The sequence below is a fragment of the Lytechinus variegatus genome, chromosome 8, assembly GCF_018143015.1.
Source record: "Lytechinus variegatus isolate NC3 chromosome 8, Lvar_3.0, whole genome shotgun sequence".
Taxonomy (NCBI): domain Eukaryota; kingdom Metazoa; phylum Echinodermata; class Echinoidea; order Temnopleuroida; family Toxopneustidae; genus Lytechinus; species Lytechinus variegatus.
Genome location: NC_054747.1, coordinates 7,607,563 through 7,630,217, shown reverse-complemented (window position 1 = coordinate 7,630,217; position 22,655 = coordinate 7,607,563). Strand labels below are relative to the sequence as shown.

At 36.2% G+C, this 22,655-nt stretch overlaps 2 protein-coding genes across 2 annotated transcripts in view; both read left to right on the top strand.

Moving 5' to 3' along the window:
- LOC121420611 overlaps positions 1-5,572 on the top strand; it is a gene marked incomplete at its 3' end in the record, with an annotated part of 159,523 nt that extends 153,951 nt beyond the window's left edge. The window contains exons 117-123 of the mRNA XM_041615273.1: positions 212-305; positions 651-824; positions 2,247-2,329; positions 3,023-3,119; positions 3,794-3,885; positions 4,762-4,941; positions 5,516-5,572. Of these exons, the coding sequence (XP_041471207.1) occupies positions 212-305; positions 651-824; positions 2,247-2,329; positions 3,023-3,119; positions 3,794-3,885; positions 4,762-4,941; positions 5,516-5,572 (777 nt within the window). The remainder of the gene's footprint in view (positions 1-211; positions 306-650; positions 825-2,246; positions 2,330-3,022; positions 3,120-3,793; positions 3,886-4,761; positions 4,942-5,515) is intronic.
- On the top strand, positions 5,546-20,645 carry LOC121419917 (kielin/chordin-like protein). Its single transcript, XM_041614408.1, has 14 exons — positions 5,546-5,704; positions 6,827-6,920; positions 8,011-8,193; positions 8,759-8,856; positions 9,235-9,423; positions 10,306-10,426; positions 10,759-10,895; positions 11,654-11,705; positions 15,090-15,211; positions 15,863-16,037; positions 17,236-17,383; positions 17,929-18,097; positions 19,165-19,345; positions 20,001-20,645. The coding sequence occupies exons 1-14, from the start codon at positions 5,573-5,575 to the stop codon at positions 20,192-20,194; spliced, it is 1,995 nt and encodes a 664-aa protein (XP_041470342.1). The 5' UTR covers positions 5,546-5,572; the 3' UTR covers positions 20,195-20,645.
- Positions 20,646-22,655: the final 2,010 nt, after the last annotated feature.

Here is a 22,655-nt window from a genome sequence, read left to right as displayed (position 1 = left end):
AGACCTAAGTTCACACCTAAACAGTTATCACAGGAATTTTTGCTCCCTGTTTGAATTTTTTTTCTGGACTTATTATGAATAGTAGATAAATGTACCATTTCAACAAAACCAGGCACAGGTGAAATATGTTGTTGGCACAATTATTTTTTTTTTTTTATTCATAAACGATCATTATTCATGATATCAAATTAAGAAAAAAATTATTTTATAGAATACTGGAGAAGTACAATGTGCAAGGGAGCAGTGTGAGTTTAACTGTAACAACCCAGTCCATGTTAGAGGCCAGTGCTGTCCAGATTGCAATGGTAAGTGTATTTGATCTGTTTTCAGTTATTGACAATTGTTTTAATTTTTCCTATTGATCATATTTCTAGGATATTTTCCCATACAGCATTTTTTCCTAGATCCGAGATTTAGAGTGGATTGTTTTGAGTAATTAGTCAAGAAACTGAGCGTTTCATCTGCATTCCTTATATGTGTATGACAAGTTTTTTCATTAACCGAGAAGCAAAGGTGTCTGACTGATACTGTAGTCAAGTTTGGATAATTTCAATCTGACATGCCTATTCATGCAACGCTCCCTCAAACTTTAAAGCCTTCGCAAAACAATCAAATTTTTACTTCTACCATGTTTTTGATATATTTTGCAGGTTGCTACTACAATGGTATTGGTTTCTCATATGGTGCTACATTCAAATCTGCCTTTGATAAATGTGACTCTTGCATCTGTCTTGGTGGGGATGTCATCTGTGAGCCTACCAGCTGTAACGTCCAGTGTAGCGCCCCCTACCATCCACCTGGAGAATGCTGCCCTCTATGTGAAGGTATGGTACATGTACATGTATAATGTTGAGTATTTGTATTGCCTACATTGAAAGCTGGTTTTGTGATGACCTGTCTGTGATTATTGAGTGATTTGATAGGCCATTGTGGCTCAGACTTTTGTTGTCTTTAATTGTGATGATTAATCTGTTTCATGATATATTTTATCTACATCTATTGCAAATCGTCAGAAGTATATTGCAAATTCTCTCTTGACGAAAATAACAAATTGCATGATTTCATTTGCTTATAATAGAATTGGGATACCCATATGATATATGTGCGTGTGTATGAATGCAATCAGGGTTACATGACATTTGCTCTGGCGACAGTTGCTCTGCCCTATTTTCCACACACTAATCAAATGACCACTATCAACCCTGGGTTCAACACATAAGACCCTATTGTGACCTTTACCCTAACCCTACTTCTTCGTCAAATTTGTGCCCGGAGCAATTGTCGCAGGAGCAACTGTCGCGTCAACGCAATCAGTCTTGGGTATATTTCAGATTGTAAATGTTTATCTTTGTTAGATGTGAATATACCTTGCTGATAAATTTTCATTTTCATTAAATGATTATCCCACATACATGTAGTAATTCAATGTTTTGAGGATCAATGCATCATACTTGTACCTTTAATAATATTGACACTGTTAATATGGTATGTTTGGAAAATTATATACATCTAGCAGGTACGTGCTGAAAGGAGAATGAAACCATTGGAACAAGATAGCTTGTGTGAAAACAGAAAAATCAAAGAAACAGATCAACAAAAGTTTGAGAAAAATCGGACAAATAATGAGAAAGTTATGAGCATTTGAATATTGCGATCACTATTGCTATGGAGATAGCAAATTGGCAATGCGACAAAGATGTGTGATGTCACTGATGAACAACTCTCCCCCATTACTTAAGTATATATTTCACTTGAATTGCCTCTTTTATCACATCTATCCAAAGATCATGTGTTCTTTCTACATGAGGGCATGTAATACATATTTTTAAGAATACATAATGGATAAAGAGTTTGTATCATCGTAAGAAAAAGCAAAAAGAGACATTTTGAGGGTATTTTATAGTCCACCAAAGGGAAAGTTGTTCATCAGTGACATCACACATCCTTGTCGCATTGCCAATGGGAGGATCTCCATAGCATTAGTGATTGCAATATTCAAATGCTCATAACTTTCTCATTATTTGTCCGATTTTTCTCAAACTTTCTTTATTCTTATTCTTTGATTTTTCTGTTTCTACACAAGCCTATTTGTTCCAAAGGTTTCATTCCCCTTTAAGTTCTTTGAATGAACTTAAATCGTATGAACGAACAGAATGACAGAAGCAGAAATGATATATGCACAAGTATTATTGTGAAACAGGAATGAAAAACATAAAAATCAATTTTTGTGTTTTGGTACAATGTAGATTGCTATTTCTTGGGTCAGATCATCCCTGATGGTGAATACTTCAATCCTGCCCTCGATTCATGCAAGACATGTCACTGTGATGTAAGTTTTACATAGTAGCATTAGAAAGTGCTTTACAGTGTGAATTAAATATATATGTTGCTCTTACGCATGGTTTCAAAGCAAAATTTCCTTGGGTATTGAAGGAATTGTAATCTCATTGAATTTTAGTAATTGGATAAAGTGTACAATAAAAGATGCTAAGTCCACATCTACCTTAGATGATGTGTTAGTATGAAAAAGTGTCATTGAGGGCATTTGTGTCTAATGGACACACAGCCCCAGTTATTTACTTGGCTCCTCTAAAAAAGACACAAAAATCTGGGGTTACCCATGTGGATACACATGACATGACTTATTTTAACAATATCTTAATGAACGAAGTACAATACAGATGGTCATTCTATGACCATCTTCATGATGAAATACAATGTGTTAGTGAAAAACTATTGTTTTTTAATCATGAATGAATTGTTTGAAATTTTATAAGAATTTTACCAATTTATCCCAGTTACATGTAGAATGGTAATACCATAATCTTGATCATAGTTCTTACATATTGAAGTTTTTTACATAAAATAAGATCTTCAAAAGAGAACTTTCTCAATTTTTATTTCTATTATTACTACTGTCATTATAATGATTATTTTTGTTGTTATTATCATTGCTATCATTATTGCATTACTTGGAATAAAATGCAATGAATTTCTTATGTTAATTTCATGTATGTTGCAGAAAGGATCAGTTCAGTGTACCGAGAGGGAGCAATGTCCTATGCTTAACTGTCCAGTGACAACCACAGTGGCTGGAGAATGCTGCCCATCTTGTGCTGGTACGATTATCTCACTCAATAAGAAGTTTCCTCTGAAAGGCATTGAAAAAAAGGATATTTCAGTATTTATTGTCTGATTACATATGTAAATAAGAAGGGCTATATAAGGCAAGGCTCCACACTTCATTGAATTGCACAAAGTCATTACTTTCATTTTTGGATGGCCCTCGTGGGATTGTAGGAAAGCTGCTTTGAAAGATGCATAGTGCCATTATAGCGATGTTCCTTTTGAAAGATATGATACAGACTTTTTTTAAGGTACCTAAATTGTCTCATCTAATAATGGACAGTTTCAAATAAATGATGCCATAAATTCTAGACAAGGCAGAATATTTTCTGTGTAGAACCTACATCATCCTTGAGCACTGTACTGTTTATCTCACCTATCAGAGGTTTAGCATAAGTGATCAAGGCTTTTCCTACATTTGCAATGCATTGTAATTTAAAAATCACTGTTTTAAATGTGCGATCAGCAACTTCATAAATCAAGATTTTAATTGTAATCCCTTTTGACTCATTTTGTATCAATTTGTTTTTTTTTCTCCAATCTTAGGGGGTCCATACATAATATTAAAAGCAGATTGATTTAGACCTGAGGGAAGTCATATAATTTTTTTAGCTAATGAAATATAATGTAATGTGAGACATACCCTGGTAATGATCTTTTCCTGTAGATGCCTTCTGTCGTGGTGATGATGGAAGTGAACATAGGAGTGGTGACACATGGATCTCATCTTCTGATCCTTGTCAAGAGTGTACCTGCTTGGTAAGAAGACATTATGGATGCATGAGGTGTTAGTGGTATGGTGTTGGTGTTAGTGGTGTGATGTTGGTATTTGTGTGTGGTGTTTGTGTTGATTTTGGTGTTAGTGGTTATTTTGATGATCCAGATGGTGATCAATGTCGATAGTGGTGCAAGTGTTATCTTTTGGCATTAGTGTTGATTTTGATTGTGCAGATTATTGTTGGTGTTAGTTTTAATGAAAGTGGTGTTGATATTCGTGTTGATAGTTATTTTGATGATCTAGATATAATCAATGTTGGTAGTGGTGTAAGTGTTAGTTTTTGGCATTAGTGTTGATTATTGTATTGCATATGATGATTAATATTGGTGATGGTGTTATTGAAGGTGGTGTTGATTTTGTTCTTGGTAATTTTGATGGTTCAGATGAGGATTGATTTTGGTGGTGTTAGTAATGTTTAATAGTGTTGGTGAATGTGGCATTGATGATATAGTTTTACAATTGCAACAGGGACAGATTCTACAACATAGTTAAATCTATCGAAAATGCCTGTCATATCAAAACGAACAGCTTAGAGGCCTTTGTCAAAAATTGGGGAACCTGGACGGCTGATCATTGTAAAATTCTGAGCTGACGGAAATTGCAAATATATTGTATGTCCAGGGTCCAAGACGACACTGCTGCCTGGGGTCACTGATTTTTGACAAAGACTTATTTGTCACGAAGGGCGTTTGACGATAGATTCTCTAGTTCCAGAATGCATCTGCATATTGGTTGCAAAAACTGTCTAATGATAGAAATAGTCCACACCTTTTCACATTGATCAATGGCTAGCTCTTCTGCCACTCACTCTAGTAATCAAGGAATCCTAATAATTATCTTCTCCCTTTGATCTACAGGACACCATCATCAATTGTGTCCCTGTGCCATGCCTCGAATCCTCTAGCTGCACCCATGGTGTCCAGATAGAAGGTGTGTGCTGTCCAGACTGCACTGTGTGTGAGTTCGAAGGAAATCTCTACAGGAATGGCTCCAGTTTCACTCCCAGTGACGCCAACTGCAGGAGATGCCAATGTATTGTAAGTGTTTGATATCCTAGTGTGATTCAATGTAATTGTGCCTGTACATTTCATTTAGTGGATGCCAAGGTCACAAAGATGTTAATGAGGACCATTATTGTGGTGATGGTGCTGCTGATGATGATTTTGCCAAGAATAATAGGTTGGGCTGTTCAATAAGATACAGTACAGTTGTATGTAAGTCCAACCCTTTAATATATGGCTGTATCATGAAATGTTTTTTTTCATATTGAAGTTGTAAAATTCTCAAAGTATATTAATGTCATTAACAGTTCTTTTCAGAGCTAACATACAGTCAAGAAAGAATAACAAACCGTCCTGTTCAGGACTACATACATGGTGATTACCATAAAAACCTCCATTATTGACTTGAGTAGTAAATGAAGTGAAGTGAAGAGGAAAGAATGGAGAAAATGTAAGGGTCCGACTTGCAAAGAGTTAGTTCTTAATGAAATTGCCATAAAGTAAATTATGATAATGATAGTGAAAGAGATGATGATGACTTCATTGAAATCTAAAGCAATGTTTTCCAGTATATGAATCAATACTGTTACCCTTGTAACTTCTCTATCAGAATGGGAACGTCATGGAGACTAACTGCGAGGACGAGACCTGCCCTCCCATATACTGCATGGAGACCGTCCAAGCGTTTGGTCAATGCTGCCCTCAATGTGCCGTCTGCACCGCCCAGGATGGAACCATATACAGCCATGGTCAAACATGGCAGGACGGGGAGGACCCATGCACAACATGCAGATGTATTGTAAGTCCAAGATCACTTTTTGGTTTTTTAAGGCCATCTTGCCAAATGCTAGTTTTTCATATAATATCATGTGTTATATCAGGAAGTTTGCACATTGACATAGTGGAGTGCTAGTTAACTTCCCGTTGCTGAATTTGTCAAGTGTGATCTTTTATATATGTTCATAGTCATTGGGCTACTCCAATATGTTAATACATGCTCATGATGAGTAGACCTACATGTAGATGCCAATTTGATCCACACAATCTAAAACTCCCTACTGATATAATATAGCAGAAATATTAATAATGTCATTTTTATCACTTCAATTCCATTTTGCTTAGTTATTGATTTTTGTCTCGCCCACCAGAGGTGAAGGCGAGGCTTAGGGATCCAAATGTCGTCCGTCCGTCACAAATCTAATGACACATAACTCCACAACCGTAAGTCGCTTTTCAACCAAACTTGCATGGTAGATGGACTTTGGGACCTGCATGTTATGCTGCAGTCTGTGGTCACATGGTAAGGTCAAAGGTCATTTTCAGGTTGACGTTAAAGTTTACATGCAAGACTCTCTTATGACACCTAACTCCGCAACCGTGTGTTACTTTTCAACAAAACTTGAATTGTAGATGGACTTGGGGCCCGTGCATCATATGCTGCAGTCGGAGGTCACATGGTAAGGTCAAAGGTCATTTTCAGTTCCATATTAAAGTTTACGTGCAAGGCTTTTATGACAAGCGTTATTCCATCCACATCATTTCACAATGAAGTTTTGATACAATTCTGTTGCGTGCCCTCGCAAATCACAATATTTCTGGTTATTTTCATAAGTGGGCGAGACACAAAATCGCTTTTGCCTTTTAAAAATCTACATTGCAGTGGTCCAAGGATTTGTCTTGCAATATTAAAATAAAACTTCATAAAAATAGTCCTCTCCACTGCTGGTCTACAACAATGATTCAAAATAAATTTATCACAGGAAGGCTGTGTAAAATGTACTAATTACATGTAGCTAACCCCAAGCAATAGACAGGTTGAGAATGGAGGAATGAATACAAATGCAGTATGAGATGGAGCTTCAAAAGCACATTGTCAAGCAACAACATGTTTGGAATTACTCTGTTTTCTTTTACATTATAGAATACAGAGATAGAGTGCAACACACCGATCTGTCCCATCCGCAACTGTATTGATCCTCAGTTTGATTTTGGAGAATGCTGCGCATCTTGTGAAGGTAAGCTATGAAATATAGATGTACATGTAAGCTACGGGGGAGAGGGGAGGGGATGTTTCACAAAGATTCAATTGTGACTGAAATTGCATGTGTTATTAAGCCCCAGTTTCTGTGGTATGCATCACTGCATTGGTCAGGTCATTGTGCAGGGAATGGAGGCTACAACTTATCTATCAAATCGTACAATGAGCCTGTTGCCATTAAATAGACTTTCAGTTGTCTGTTTTTGCCCTTTTTGTATTTGGTGTATACTTTATTTATTTATTGTTATGTTATGTTCGGGGACTAGCCTTGATAGGCCTTTGCTGGTCCCCTGCATCCGGTACTTGTATGTTGTGCTTTCATTTGTTGTAATTGTTATCTCTAAAATTGTATTTTGCTTTTTTATCCCTTTGCCTCTTTATAATATTTGTAAATATTGTTTTATCATGTTAAATGTATGATTTTATCTTGGATGCAATAAAAGGCCATATCGGCCAATCAATCAATCAACATTGGTGATCTATTTACAAAGCATATTGTCAATTATAGAATTCAGTAGACAACAGGAACAGTGATAAAATGAATCCTCTCACACTGTAATCATCATTTAACATTTCATTTATATTATCATAAGGATAGGATATTGATCAAACAATGTAGAGTGTTTTTGAATGAATCAGAATCCTGGACGCCATCTTACAAAGAGTTACGATTGATCCGATCAACCTCAAATGTATGGAAATCCAGCAGTTTCATATTTTGTTTTCTACAGAAAATTTGCGCAATGCCTTTTGTAAACAAAGATAAACACCCTAACTTTACAAGAGAGCATCTACAAAGTATTTTTAACAAACATTCATTTAAGATATTGATGACTTTCCATAGTTGTGGTTGATCGAATCAATTATAACTCTTTGTAAAACGTGGCCCTGGATTCCAAAATTGATTTGAACAGTAGAGTATTTCATGAAAAAATAGTCAGTGATTCCCATTTTAATTGTTATAAGCTACTCAAATCCTTGCATCTGATTGGCTCAAAACAAATTAGCCAGTGAAAACCACTGACAAGATGCTTCATGACACACTCTTGTCTTTCCAAACTGACCAGGCTGTACATTCGAGAACACCACTTACACCAATGGTCAGACCTTCAGTCCAGCCACACAGGATTGCATGGAATGCGTCTGTCAGGACGATCGTCTCAACTGCCAGCCCATCACTTGCCCGATCCCTGATTGTCCAGCGGAGTCTGTTGTCTACAGAGATGGGGCATGTTGCCCCGATTGTGTTGGTGAGTAAATAAATGTACTCTATGTTAAAACAGGACAGGAATGCTATGCATGTATGTGGAGATGTATTTATATTTGTATGTTTTTACATTGTGTGTATATTGAAAGAAAAAAAAGTCTTAACCATATGTAGGGGGGGGGATACAAGGCCCTCCTCTCAACAATTAATGTAATATTAATATATTCCCCCAAAATACCCTTGCCTAGATAATGTCAACACTCCCTCCCTCCCTCCATCCATTTTTTTACTGAGTTTATCATACTTTGTATATAGATTACAAAATATATGCATGCGCATTTTCTTTAATGAACTATTCAATGTTTACCACTTATAATACATGGAAAAGAGTTGGAATAGTGTTATAATAAGTGAATATGAATTCACAGTGGTTTTGATAAGTTGATTGTGTTCAGCATGGGCAAAGATACCGTACCTACTTATTTCAGATGGCTTATAAAGTCATCACTAGCTATGTAGTTGTATGGTTAAGACTGATAGTTTGCAGCTCTTCGTAAAGGATGGCTCTAAATCTTGAATCTTTTAATTATTCTGTCTTTGCAATCAAGATCCTGAGGTATCAAGGATGACCTGTCAGATTGATGATGTCATCTTAGAAAGTGGATCCTCACATCAACCGGATGAATGTTCAACATGCCTGTGTATGGTAAGCATTGGAACCTTGGTACAAATCACTGGTAATACAGTAGGACTGATGTTATATAATAGATACCTGGTAGATGATCAGAGTAGGTCTCAAAATACATTTTTGGGGGGCAAGTTCACAATGGTGAGGAGCACATGTGGAAGGCACCAATCCTCTCTTAAAGGGGCATGAAGAAAATAAATTGTATAAGATTACACTTATAAGAAAAGGGCATCATGACCAAATACAAGAATGCACACTTATATTGGCCCAAATAAAAAAGGAACAGGCAATGATATGGTTAGCAAAGGATATGGCTTCAGATGGTCTTTTTGGCTAATTCGAGGCCTGGCAATTTAAATCTGCAGACTAACTAAATTTTACCTTTTCCAACTACAGGCTGGTGAGTTACTTTGCGAAGCTCCAGAGTGTGTAGACATCGGCTGCCCTCAGATCAGGCAGGTACGGGCTCCTGGATCCTGCTGTCCAGAATGCAAACTAGATGCCTGTGTGTTTGACGGAAGGCTGGTCCTCAATAACGAGATCTTCATCCCAATGGGTGATAGCTGCACTAACTGTACCTGTACAGTAAGTGTCATAAAATTTTTATTTTTTTTGTATTTTAAAAATACTTTTTGTGTGTCTGTAATGTTCAGAGGTCTGCAAGAACATGGAATTCGTGAAAAAGCTGTTTTCAGTAACATTTCAACTTCAAAAGTTTCAATATAAATGCATCCCATTTAGTCACATCATTCTCCATAGCTGCATTCTACTGGGTGGTAATAAACCTTATAACTTGTTTGGTCTCCCGTATGAGTCCTAGTTTCAATTAACCATTTATTAATGTCAGCCTCTATTCTTTTCAAAAAACTGAAACCGCTTACTTCATTCTCTCTCTCTCTTTGTCTGCATTGGTCAGATCATGCTCAAGGAATACAACCTTTTTCCTTCTCATCGATGGCATTATACATGAAATATATTCCTAATATGGCTCTTGCATGGATCAAAGTCATACTTAACACTTTGTGAAAGTGTCTCCATTTCATGAAGGAGACTCTACTCTACTTAATTACTGTGTTCTTGTCAAAGGTACTTTTCACGAAATATGGGCCTTTCGGGCTCCAGCATGAATCTAAGTCATACTTAACCCTTTGTGAAAGTACCTCCATTTTGTGAAGGAGACTCAACCCCTCTTTCTTAATTGTTTTGTACTTGTCAGTGGAAGTATTCATGGAATATGAGCCTTTAGGGCTCCAGCTACAATCTAAGTCCCACTTAACACTTTGTGAAAGTGCCTCCATTTTGTGAAGGAGACTCCACCCCTCTTTGTTAATTATTGTGTACGCATCAGTGGTATTATTCATGAAATATGGGCATTTAAGTCATTATTAACACTTTGTAAAGTTCCTCCATTTTGTGAAGGAGACTAAACCCCACTTCTTTAATTTTCTTACTCTCTATCTATTTTAGGATGGTGCTGTTACATGTCGTTCTGTGTCCTTGTCCTGTCCGAGCCTTGATTGTCCTCCTGAAGATCAGGTCAAGGAAGAAGGGGACTGCTGTAAACACTGTGCTGGTGCTCTTCAATTAAGTAAGTTCTCCAAGCCTTCCATCTGTAATAGCCTTCAGAGAATGGTCCGTCCGTTGATGGTCTTTGACCTGCATAATTTTCATTTATTCAATGTCATTATTTCTTTGATTTGTTGTGTATCGTATAAACCAATAAAATTGTTACTAATTATTTTCTTCTCACTTCATAACTTCATCATAATATATGAAAATATTTAAGCTTCATCTTTTTTTTCATGTGATGATTTCCCCTTCTCATCTACTTTCCCTATGTTTTCTCATACTTTATTGATCATTATTGTCTGATGTATTTATCATAATTCCCCCTTCTCATCATCCTTTCTATGACCATAGACAACCTGCCGTGTACATTCCAGGGTGAGACCATTCCAGCAGGGGGGAGTTTTATGATAGGATGTCAGGAGTGTATCTGCGAGGGTGGCAACCCACGCTGTTCAAGACGTGAATGCCCAGTACTGAACTGTCTTGGGGTAAGGAGAAACATGTTGTTTAGTTTGTTAATTCTTTTTTTTTAAAGTTATTAAGTTTTAAGATATCGATTATAAGGGATTTACATTTTGCTAGCCCTGTCCTGCATTATGAAAGAGCCATCCAGGAGTTGCATGTACGAAAAAGTTATGAAATATGCAGATCTCCCTGAAATGATTTTCTGCATTATGTTGTTTATATGATAAGGTACATTGGTAAAACTCAAATCATGTGGAAGTGTCGTGGTGTAGCATTCTGACTCTCGCCTTGTAATCAGAGGGTTGTGTGTTCGACAAGGCGTTACTCCACACTTTGCCACTCTCCACCCAGGTGTTAAATGGGTACCCGGTAGGATGTGAAAGCCTATATGTAGTATGCCTAGCAATTGAGTCTTGGAACTCTTGTTGGAATGCTCCCCAGGGAGTGGAGAATGTGCATACATTGTATGCGGGCATGCAAGGATCCAATGACCGGGGTAATAATATGTCTGTAAAGCGCTTAGAGACGTCGTTCCGATGTATTAAGCGCTATATAAATGCAGAATATTATTGTTATTATGGCATGACATTTTGTGATGTGAAAGAAGAAGGGAATGAATGGGGACGGACATACAAATATGTTTATTATTTCATAGAATTGCTCTATTAAAAATGGTAATGATTATACATACATATTTAGTGTAACCACTCTGAGGCACAACTTGAAAAATAAGTAACCCTATGGATATTCCTATCAATATGGATTTCTCTCTTTTTAACAGGGAGAGGAAATACAGATGGCACCCGATGGATGCTGTGAAGAATGTGTGCCAAGTAAGTCATTTCATTAGCTTGTTGTTTGCCAAGTTCATTCCATCAAGGGCTCATAGTACTTCATTGATTAATTGATTTCTACACAGGTATTGGTAGGAAATGGAATATTCTTGCCACAATTTCTCGGCCTGCATTCGGCTAATATTTCTCCATGAATGAAATCGATGATTTTCCATATTTGACATTGTTTGAATGTTTGCAGGAAAATTTTTGCTTGTATCCTTTGGGATAGTTCTTCATACAAGATATGCCACATAAAGTGGTGCGACAAAGTTAGTGAACCCCACTGGAAATTGAACATTTTTAAAAGTTCTATCATCTTTTAGTTATTAAATTGTGACATTAGGTGATATAATATTACATTCAATAAAGTTTGTTTCTCTGGGCTCATCGTCGGAGTTGTAGTGTTGTTTTGTATGGAAGCAGGAGACCGTCAAAAACACGGATATACGTCGTGTCGTAATTCAATTTACTACACGACGTAAATAATTACGTAGTGTAGTAATTCGAATTACTACACGACGTAAATAATTACGTAGTGTAGTAATTCGAATTACTACACGACGCAATTCCGAATTACTGCCCAACGATTTAATGTCATGACGTTAAATGAATTAGTGTCGCTACATCAAATAATTAAGGTCGTGTAGTAATTCGAATTACTACACGACGTAAATAATTACGTAGTGTAGTAATTCCAATTACTACACTACCTAAAGAATTACGTCGTGTAGTAAATAATTACTACACGACGTAATTCCGAATTACTGCTCAACGATTTAACGTCATGACGTTAAATGAATTAGTGTAGTGACGTTAAATCAACCAATGAGACCGTTCGTTATATGAGCGCAATGCGAAGAGCTGAGACTACAGAGTATTGTACAGGAACGTACCGGCAGGAAGTTAGTTGGATGTTCGATATTCGATATTCAAACTGTGAAGTTGGTTTGATATTCAGGTTCGATATTCAAACGCCTGTGAAGCTGGACCAATATTCGATATTCAATTATTCAGGGGTTTTGAAAGCTAAGGGGTTTTACAGGTGCAGCACGTCTCGGGCAACCATAACAACACTGGTTTGTCCAATTAAGTACGAGGACATTTAGGGGACAAACGTCAGTGAATAAAAGGGCAAGAATTTTTTTTTCGAGGGGCCCCCAGAGATACCCCGACGGCCTAGCCGGGGTAACACGTATCCTAACTTGTAGAACTCGACTCGGGCAACCATATAAACACTAGTTTGACCCGGCGCATTCACATTAATAGGGGGCTAAAATTAACGAAACGGAATATTTCAAGCATGGGGAACCACGGTCCTGACTAATCTCTTGGTGCCACCAGTGGATAGAGTAAAAAAAACAAGAAAAGAGAGAATGCATAATAGGAGAGAGAGAAGCGAAAAGGGGAGATTGGAAAGAAAAGGAGGGGGAACGGGAGAGAAAGGGAAGGGAGAACGGAGGGGTCATATCATTGTATGAACAGGATGTTTATGATTGTGCCCCGAGCAATGCCAATAGGGCAAAGCCCCAAGCTCAGTGCGTGATAAGAACAAAAAGAGGGGGCACACAATGGCGCATGCAGCAAAAATTTGCTTAATAAAAAGTCTCGAGCCAGCGAGAAAAAAAAACCTTTAACTTTGAGATTGATTTTGACATGGTATGCATAAAATGACGTATCTTTCATCTTTCTTTCCTTTTATCATTTCCTATTGTTCTCGGTTGTAACATTTTTTTTTTTTTTGGGGGGGGGGCAGTACTATGCGGATCGGGTCCGTGGCAATGACGGCATCAGGGTTTTTAACCTAGGAGGAGACAAAATAACATTTTGGGGCCAGGGGGAGGGTGACCCACAATTTTTTTAAAAAACAGAGCGTGGAGTGCAAGCTAATTTTATTTCGAATGTAGTCTCTCCTGACTTAAAAATGGACCTGTTAAGGACTAGCAGTTTGCATTAATTGGTCCATGCAGATGATATCTCACGAGCCGAAGAGCTTTGATATCCGGGGATGATATCTGGACGTTCTAAACACTTTTTGTAATCATGAACAGGATGGGTATACAACTATGCGAGCGCGAAGAGCGAGCGGAAACAAAATGGAGATTTCAGACCAAAAAAGATACATTCTATCTAAACACTTTTCTAATCATGAAGAGGATAGGTATATAACTATACAATTGTTGCGAGCGTGAAGCGCGAGCGGAAACGAAATTGAGATTTCAGACCCCCGAAAAAAATATTGGTCCAGCTTCACAGGCGCTTGAATATCGAACCTGAATATCAAACCAACTTTACAGTTTGAATATCGAACATCCAACTAACTTCCTGCCGGTACGCTCCTGTACAATACTCTGTAGTCTCAGCTCTTCGCATTGCGCTCATATAACGAACTGTCTCATTGGTTGATTTAACGTCACTACACTAATTCATTTAACGTCATGACGTTAAATCGTTGAGCAGTAATTCGGAATTACGTCGTGTAGTAATTATTTACTACACGACGTAATTCTTTAGGTAGTGTAGTAATTGGAATTACTACACTACGTAATTATTTACGTCGTGTAGTAATTCGAATTACTACACGACCTTAATTATTTGATGTAGCGACACTAATTCATTTAACGACATGACATTAAATCGTTGGGCAGTAATTCGGAATTGCGTCGTGTAGTAATTCGAATTACTACACTACGTAATTATTTACGTCGTGTAGTAATTCGAATTACTACACTTCGTAATTATTTACGTCGTGTAGTAAATTGAATTACGACACGACGTATATCCGTGTTTTTGACGGTCTCCTGCTTCCATAGTTGTATACATTCAACACTCTGCATGAATAAGTTAATTTTATTTTGGTGTTCACTAACTTTTTGGCACCACTGTATTTCTTTTTTAAATATTTCCATGTTGTTTTATGCTAATTTGAAAATACTCAAAAGATTTAATTACACTGATATATATGAATACTGTTGAGAATTAATATTCAGATAAAAAGACACATCAATCAACCACTAATGCTGTGGAAATGATCACTTGACATATTGATATGTTGATCCCCCCGCTGCCACTGAAATGATTCAACTCACAAAAGAATATAAATGCTTGATAAATCTAATGTAATGTATAATTTTTGCATTCATAATTTTGAGCTATGTGATTTATGTCTATTGAAACCAGTTACATTATGTAATGATTTTCATAATTTCAAGTTGTTATTGTATTTTAAAACGTAAATAGTCATACATAATGTATGAATAAAGTTTATTGAATAAATTGCAAATTCTAACAACAGAACACACACTACTTTGATATTAAGGTTTCAATATTTCATGAGGATATTTACTTCCTATTTCCTGTATTTTCTTGATGAAACCTTTACAGAGATGGGATCTTGTATAGTGTTTGGAGATCCTCATTACAGGACGTTTGACAAGAGATTCCATGACTTCCAAGGAACCTGTACCTACACACTCAGTAAAGACTGCACCACTAACCAGTTTGAGGTTTGTAAAAGTTATCACTTTGATCGCAATAACAACAAGAATAATGATGATTATATTAATGATAGTATGCTTATGATGCAGGTGATGTAATAATAAGTAATGATAACTTTGGATATGACGCTGGTCTGGTAATCCAGAGATTGTGGGTTTGAATCCTGCCTGGTGTGCCTTTGAGTTTGTCTGAGCTATACTTCACATTGCAGTTGCATGTGCTATTCCACTGGGTATCGTTGGAGACAAAATGAATATCTTATTTCTTGACTTTATCATCAAACAAATTCAATGTTCCATCAAATTAATGATAATAATTAGACTTATATCGCATCAAATCCACTCTGTAGAGTGCTCAAGGTGCTTTTTGGGAAATTATAAAAGAAATTAAGAAGAATTGAATAGAAATGAAAATAATGATAATAATGATAATAGTAATAGTAATGATGGTTGTAGTTCCAGGAAGCAATCAAAATTGGTCTTTCATATTTGCTGCCCATGATAAACCTTTGTGTGACTGGATCCTGGCATGGACAATTCATCATTTCATCACTTGATAGATAATCTAGCAATTAATAAAAAGTGATACTTCCCTTGAAATTCAAGTAAGAAGTCCTGTTTCCAAATAAGTTTATGTGGATGTTCTTTCTTCCCTTGTAGATCATAGTACAGAACAACGGAAAGGAAACCTACGCTGTATCCTGGACCGAGCTTGTGTCCTTCAAGGTCCATAACGTGACCATCGATCTCTTACCAAACTTTGCCGTCAGACTCAACAAAGAGGAAATCACCCTACCTTACCTCAATGAACCAGAATTCAGTATACAAAAAATAGGTAAGATATATAGTCAAATTGATTTAATTCACATGAGCTTTACTCCTGGACATCCCTTTTCCAGTAGGAAATTGGGTATTGTACAACACATGTTACTATAATTGGACAAATATTATACAGATATTGACTAATGGGGTGTGTAATATAAACATTCTTTGGACCGCCGGATTTATATTTTCCCGAAGCGCGCAGCGCTGAGGGAAAATATGATCACGAGGGAAAATAGTAATCCTTTAGGTGGTCCAAAGAATGTTTTTTTTTACACATCCCATCAGTCAATATCTGTTATATTAGATAGCCTCTAATGATGAAGATAAAGTTAGGCCTAACGATGCGTGCAGCATGTTTATGATATTCACAGTGATTGATTGAACTGGTATAGATCTAACGTTAGATCTTGATCTATAGATATCTAAGTAACGTTAGTCTAACGCAGTGAACGACCCTTTTCTATTCAAATCAACTTTGTTTAGGCCTAGCCCTATATCTAAATCTAAGTTAGAGCCCAGTCCAGGTCAAGGACCCAAGGCAGGCCGATAATGCATGGTAACATCTAATCCACAAGAGGGCGCCATACACGTAGAAAAATATATTCATGGACCGGTTGGTCAATATATTCATCGAAGGTGGACCGGCTGGGAAAATACATTGATTTCAATCATATCATGTGACGCGCTATGGACCAATCGCGCTTGGCTATCTGTCTTGGCTATCTAATATATTTATATAATATACTTCATTCTTGCTACTGTTTGCAGCTCGTCATGTTCTTTGGGGTTACTTAAGGTTTCTCTCAATATATGTTTTTGTTTTCTTATTTTTTTTATTCTTTTGTGGTTTCCCTATTCAATAATTATAATGATAGTGACTCATAGCATCATTTGTGTCCTTCCATCATTGGTTGCCATTTTCTGGTTGTTTTCAGAAAATCTATTCTGAATAATCCTGTATATCTTTTAGTTTTAGGTTTTTCAGTATGCTCTCGATTCTCTCTGTTTGCTATTTCTTATCAAGGTCTTATGACAGTCATCCACACCAACATCTTTTGTGGGATGATGTTCATTTTATTTTCAGCCCAAAACCGATTGCTTTCTGAACATCCATTAATTGAATTCATCCTTTTATTCTTGATGTTTGTTTTTTATTTATAACATTGGCATCACCTCATTGTTTTACGGAATATGTTATTTCTATTTAGGTCTTATGATAGTAGTTCATACCAACATTGGTATATCACTGTCGTGGGATGGTGCCCATTTCGCTGAGGTTGTAGCCGATGGCATCTGGGAAGGTCAGCTGTGTGGATTGTGTGGTGATTACAATGGTAACCCTGATGACGATTTCAGGTGAGTCCCTTTTAATGAATTATCCCTTTCATTGGTAAACTGCCACTTGGTTTACACCCAACGGCCGGAATTCACAAAGGTGGTTTTGAAAAAAACGAGGGGTTGTAATTAACCATATAGATTATTTAACCATTCAAAAGTCCTCAAAAAATAGGCACATGCCACCTGGGATACTGTACCTCCCTATTCTATGCCTGCTACTACCCAAACTACAGGTATGTCATTTATTAGCGTGAACTCCTAACTTTAAATTTTGTTTTATGTATATTGTTTTCATTATTTTATATTTTGTTTAACAATGTTCTTTTCTGCTTGTTAATGATGTTTATAATACAATTTTATCTATTTTATTACCGTCTGGAGTCTGGACCCTTAGGCAGAATAGAGTGGTAATAATTACCACTCTGAATGGGCAATCCAGCCAGTCATATGTACCCATTTTATTTTGTAATTATATCTGATGTATTTTGTTTGTATTTTGCATGTTTTTTTGAATGGAAAATAAATACAATACAAACTTTTCTTTTGTTTTTAATGTCTCACAGAGCTTCGAATGGTACGCTTTGTGGGACGGCATCAGAATTTGGGAACACATTCTTAGTTGGTGATTATGCAGAATGCTCGTGTCAAGAGAGTGTCGAGCAGACGCCTTGCCTAAGGAATGACAACGCTGATATGGAATTCATGGCAAGGGACAGATGCAGTATACTCAAGGTATAGATTCTCTCAATTATTGATATGTCTTATTTAATGCCAAATCCACATTTATTGCCTTCTTTTGGATAAAATCCAACCAAAACGAAGCATCCAATAATTATTTTCATTCACTTTCTTTTTAAAATTCAATTTATTCTAGAATAAAATAAATTTTAAGTGTTTTCCTACTGTAATTTCCATCTCTTCAAACATGATACAACTTACTGACAAAGGATCTTTTTTTTCATTTTGGACTTGCATAATCAGCCAATTTAATTTTGTTTACAAACATTTTGGCTTGTATGGTACATACAATTTTATCTATTTTATCTATGTTTTTAATAAGTTATTCTCTCAAAATAGTATTGCTTGTTGATATAGTATTTTTTTAATAATCTTCTGTAGTTTTTATTTCTCTCTGCATTTTTGTTTACTTATACCTTGTGTAGAACAACCATTCCCTTTATATTCTCATAATATTTTTGTAATGATTATTCTGTAGTACAAATGTAATATGTTCTCAATGTTGAGAGCGGTGTTGGCTCAGTCGGTAATGCGTCTGCCCGTCGAACCAAAGATCGTGGGATTGAGTCCACCCGGGCGGATGACTGAAGCCAGTGCGTTGTCTGTAAATGTCTCTCCCATGTTTCATAGATGCAGGCTATGTTACAATGGAAAACACTCCGTCCCTCGGATAGGACGTTGAATGGAGGCCCCGTGTAGAGGAGAGTCACCACCTTTGCACGTTAAGAACCCATTGCACTATTCGTATAAGAGTAGGGGGAACCCCCAGTGTAGTGGTCCACCTGCATTCCCCCCAATCAGTTATATCGTGAGGAGAGACCTGCGGGTCACAGTGATTCAGTTCGCTTTTCGCCTCCCATCACAGGTGACGCCAAACAAATAATAATAATAAAAAATAATAATAATCTCTTTCTCTATCTTTTTTTGCTTTCACCTGCGCACCATCTAGAGGAATGATTTCGCTTTATATTTGTATAATATCTTTGTAGTAATTGCTCTGTAGTATTTATGTAATAATTTCTTTTCTCCCTACATATTTTTTTTCACTTTACCATCTGTAGGAAGAGCCATTCGCTGCTGCCCATGCCTTAGTCCCACCCCTGCCTTTCTTTGATGCTTGTATGTACGACCTCTGTGCCTGTCCTGCCCATGAGAGATGCCTTTGCGATGTGTTAACAGCGTATTCACATGAAGCCAGAAAGAAAGGCATAATGATAGATTGGCAAAGAGACAACTATTGTGGTAGGTCCATAGGTATTTTTTTTTCTTCATAGGACTTTTGTATAATCTTCAAGAACCAAGAGATTTGGCAATCAAACAAGCATTCTTGGCAAAGAACACTACTGTACCAGCCACACAGGAACAGTTTTAGTGCCAACAATGCATAAAAAGAAAACCGGTAATGTTGTAGTGATGATAATAATCATAATAATATTATGTCCATTTATATAGCACAGTTCCTATGTGCATATACTCAACTGCACTTTGATAATTGGTATCATATTATTACCCTGGCTGTAGCTGAGCCGTCATATTAATAGATGCTAAAGCGTTCAATGAATAGATCCTACCAGGTACCCATTCGCCTGGGTCGAGTGCAGCAAAATGTGGATAAATTTCTTGCCGAAGGATATTACGCCATCGCTGGGATGCGAACCCATGACCCTCTGTTTCGAAGTCCGGATGCCTTATGTCACAACAGCGCATTATTAACATCTTGGATAAATGTTTGACGTAGACCTATTACCCAGTTATGAGTAGATTCTTTTTAGTAAAGAATAAACAACATAACGTAAAGCAGCCAGGACATGTTGTTTCTAGCAATGCAATATATTTTGTAATATTTATTGCTACCCATTATTTCAAATATATTTTCCTCTTTTCTTTTATTTTCCAGCAATTTCGTGTCCAGAGGGTGCAGTGTACAATGAGTGCACATCGCCCTGCGTACAAACTTGTGATACAGTCAACACGATAGAAGATTCTTTAGAATGTAATCAACTTGAAAATTGCATACCGGGATGTAAGTGTCCAGCAGGAATGGTACTACATGATTTCAGATGTATAATGCCTGAAGACTGCCCTCTATAGTTTGGATATGAGCATGAAAAGACTGTTTCAGGGGAGAGTTATTGAGCTCCCTCCAGTATCTGATGTGGGATCATTCTCAAGACTTCAGTGACAGTTCAAGAACTTTCTTTTGATCTGCCAAGGGACAAGATATAATGCCATACGGAATCATATTTAAATTTGTTAAGATATTCTCTTAAGTGTGCTAGGAGCATCCATATGTGTGACTGGTTTGATGTGGGCTTGGGAAGGAGGATAGAGTTTTGTTGTGTTAGGATGAATATAACCTTCAGAGCTCTGTAACTTATGACCGGCATAACTCGGGAGGGGGGGGGTTCCCAAAAACAACAAAAGCACCTTCAGTGGATTATGCAATGAGCCAAGTGTGTTGCTATGTCAGTGCAGGAATATCCTTTGTATGCATACTGGAAGCCACCAGTTAGATATAACATTACCCAAACAGATTGTAGTAGGCTGAAGGTGTGTTCTTTATAAAAATAAACCTATCATGGAACATTATCAATGAGCAATTGAATTCACCCTCCAATCGCTGTTACTGCATTTTGATTTCCATTGGGGGTAAATATGCTTCTAATATCTGCCTTGTTACATATTTGTGACTTAAAATGCACAATGATTGTGTCATGATAGCTTGTAACATTTCCTGTTAATGAGTATATCAACCAGCGAAAAAATTTGGAGTGGTCTTCCGAAAATCCAAAATTAAAAACAACTCTTATTTCAGTATTCAAGTAATAAACTGTTGTATGTTGTTTGAAAGGTAAACTTGAATGAATTTAATTGATATTTTACTATATGAACCAAACCAATCTTATTACAATAAAGAGTATATTTATTTCATGTCATGTAACTTAATGTGTGCATCCTTGAAAATGAACTTCAGTTGAACCAAGGAATTATATCTTTATACACATGATCTGCTGGCTCTATTAATTTAGGTAATTTTTATTTGTGATTAGGTTCGATATAATTTAATGATAGCACTACCTCTGTTTTAAATATATCCATGTATTTTATAAGTTTAATGATCATTTTTTGTAGGTCTTTTTTTTAAGCTTGTATATGCATCATTAAGTAGCAGGATGAGTAGATTTGCTAATATTGAGAATTATTTTTAATATTCTTTGTGGTAGTTCCTTATGTCAACTTGTGATGAATTCTGTTCAAATTTTAATATGGTGTTTGCCAGATCCTACATCGTTTTGTGTATGCACGAATTAACAGACACTGAATTGGATTCTTAAAGTGGTAGCAAACAAGGCACAAACATTTGTTTTATGTATCTACACTCAATCCAGCAAATTGTAAATTTGTTTTTTATTTTCTGAAAACTTGACTTTTTCAAGAGAGTTTTCAATATATCAGACACTTCTATTGTATTTTATTCCAAAGAGATATTTGGCTTCCATTTTGTTTTGACTTACTGATATGTTTCTATTATTTTTTTTTAAATCATTTTTTAACCTTTATTGTAATGTGCATTTTAGGATATCCATATATAAATTGCACAATATGAATTCACAATTATTATTATTTATTTCTGTCAGCTTTTATGAGGTACTAATTATCAATGCTACCAAAATGCAAATTCAAACTTAAAGTTGAGCAGAATAGATAACTTTTTAGCTTAATGTAAAGTTGTGTTTGATTGCGTTGTACAGTGTATATATTTTATATGTACCCCTTAATGTCTTTATTTCTTTACTGAAATTTTTGTTTAGAATGCTTTCAAGAATCAAATTTGGTGCATATTAGAAAAAAAGAGAGAAGAAAAACATGGGAATGCCTGTTAAGTAAAGCTATCTCTCTGTATCTTCACGGTATTTATGAAACCATTTCGATTGGAAATATATGCTGCTATTATGGTGCTACGACCCTCATATTGATGTATCCAAAGGAATGCATATTTAAGGTAACTTATTTTATTTCCTTATTATTTTACAACTCTGCAGGGTATCTTTCCTTTTTATTTAAAAAAGGGATTTTTTTTAAACAGAAGAGTAATTGATTTCTGATTTCTGTAATGGATTGATGTTTATACCACACTTCATATCCGGTATTATGTCATGCTTTTGATATTCTCAAATCCAACCAACTCTTGCCTTGTCTTTTGAAATGATTGATTTTTAAAAGGAAATAAATAATATTGAGTATGTATGATATTATGTATGAATCAGGATTTGTATGTCTCATTTTTCCTTGTATGTTTGTGTTGCGTAGTATTGTTGATTTTCTACTTTTATCATGTATTCTGTCTAATATCCTATTTGAAATACTAGTACTAAAGTTACTGGAAATACATGTGGGTATTTGGTATTCAGGTAGTAATTTCAAGAGATAATATTCTGAAGCTGCAAGTACATCATAAGATAAGGAGAGAGAAAGAAAGAGAGAGAGGGAGGGACAGAGGGTGCAAGTAAGAGTGGGGAACAGCAATAGGTGTATTAACTTAAAGGAAAAT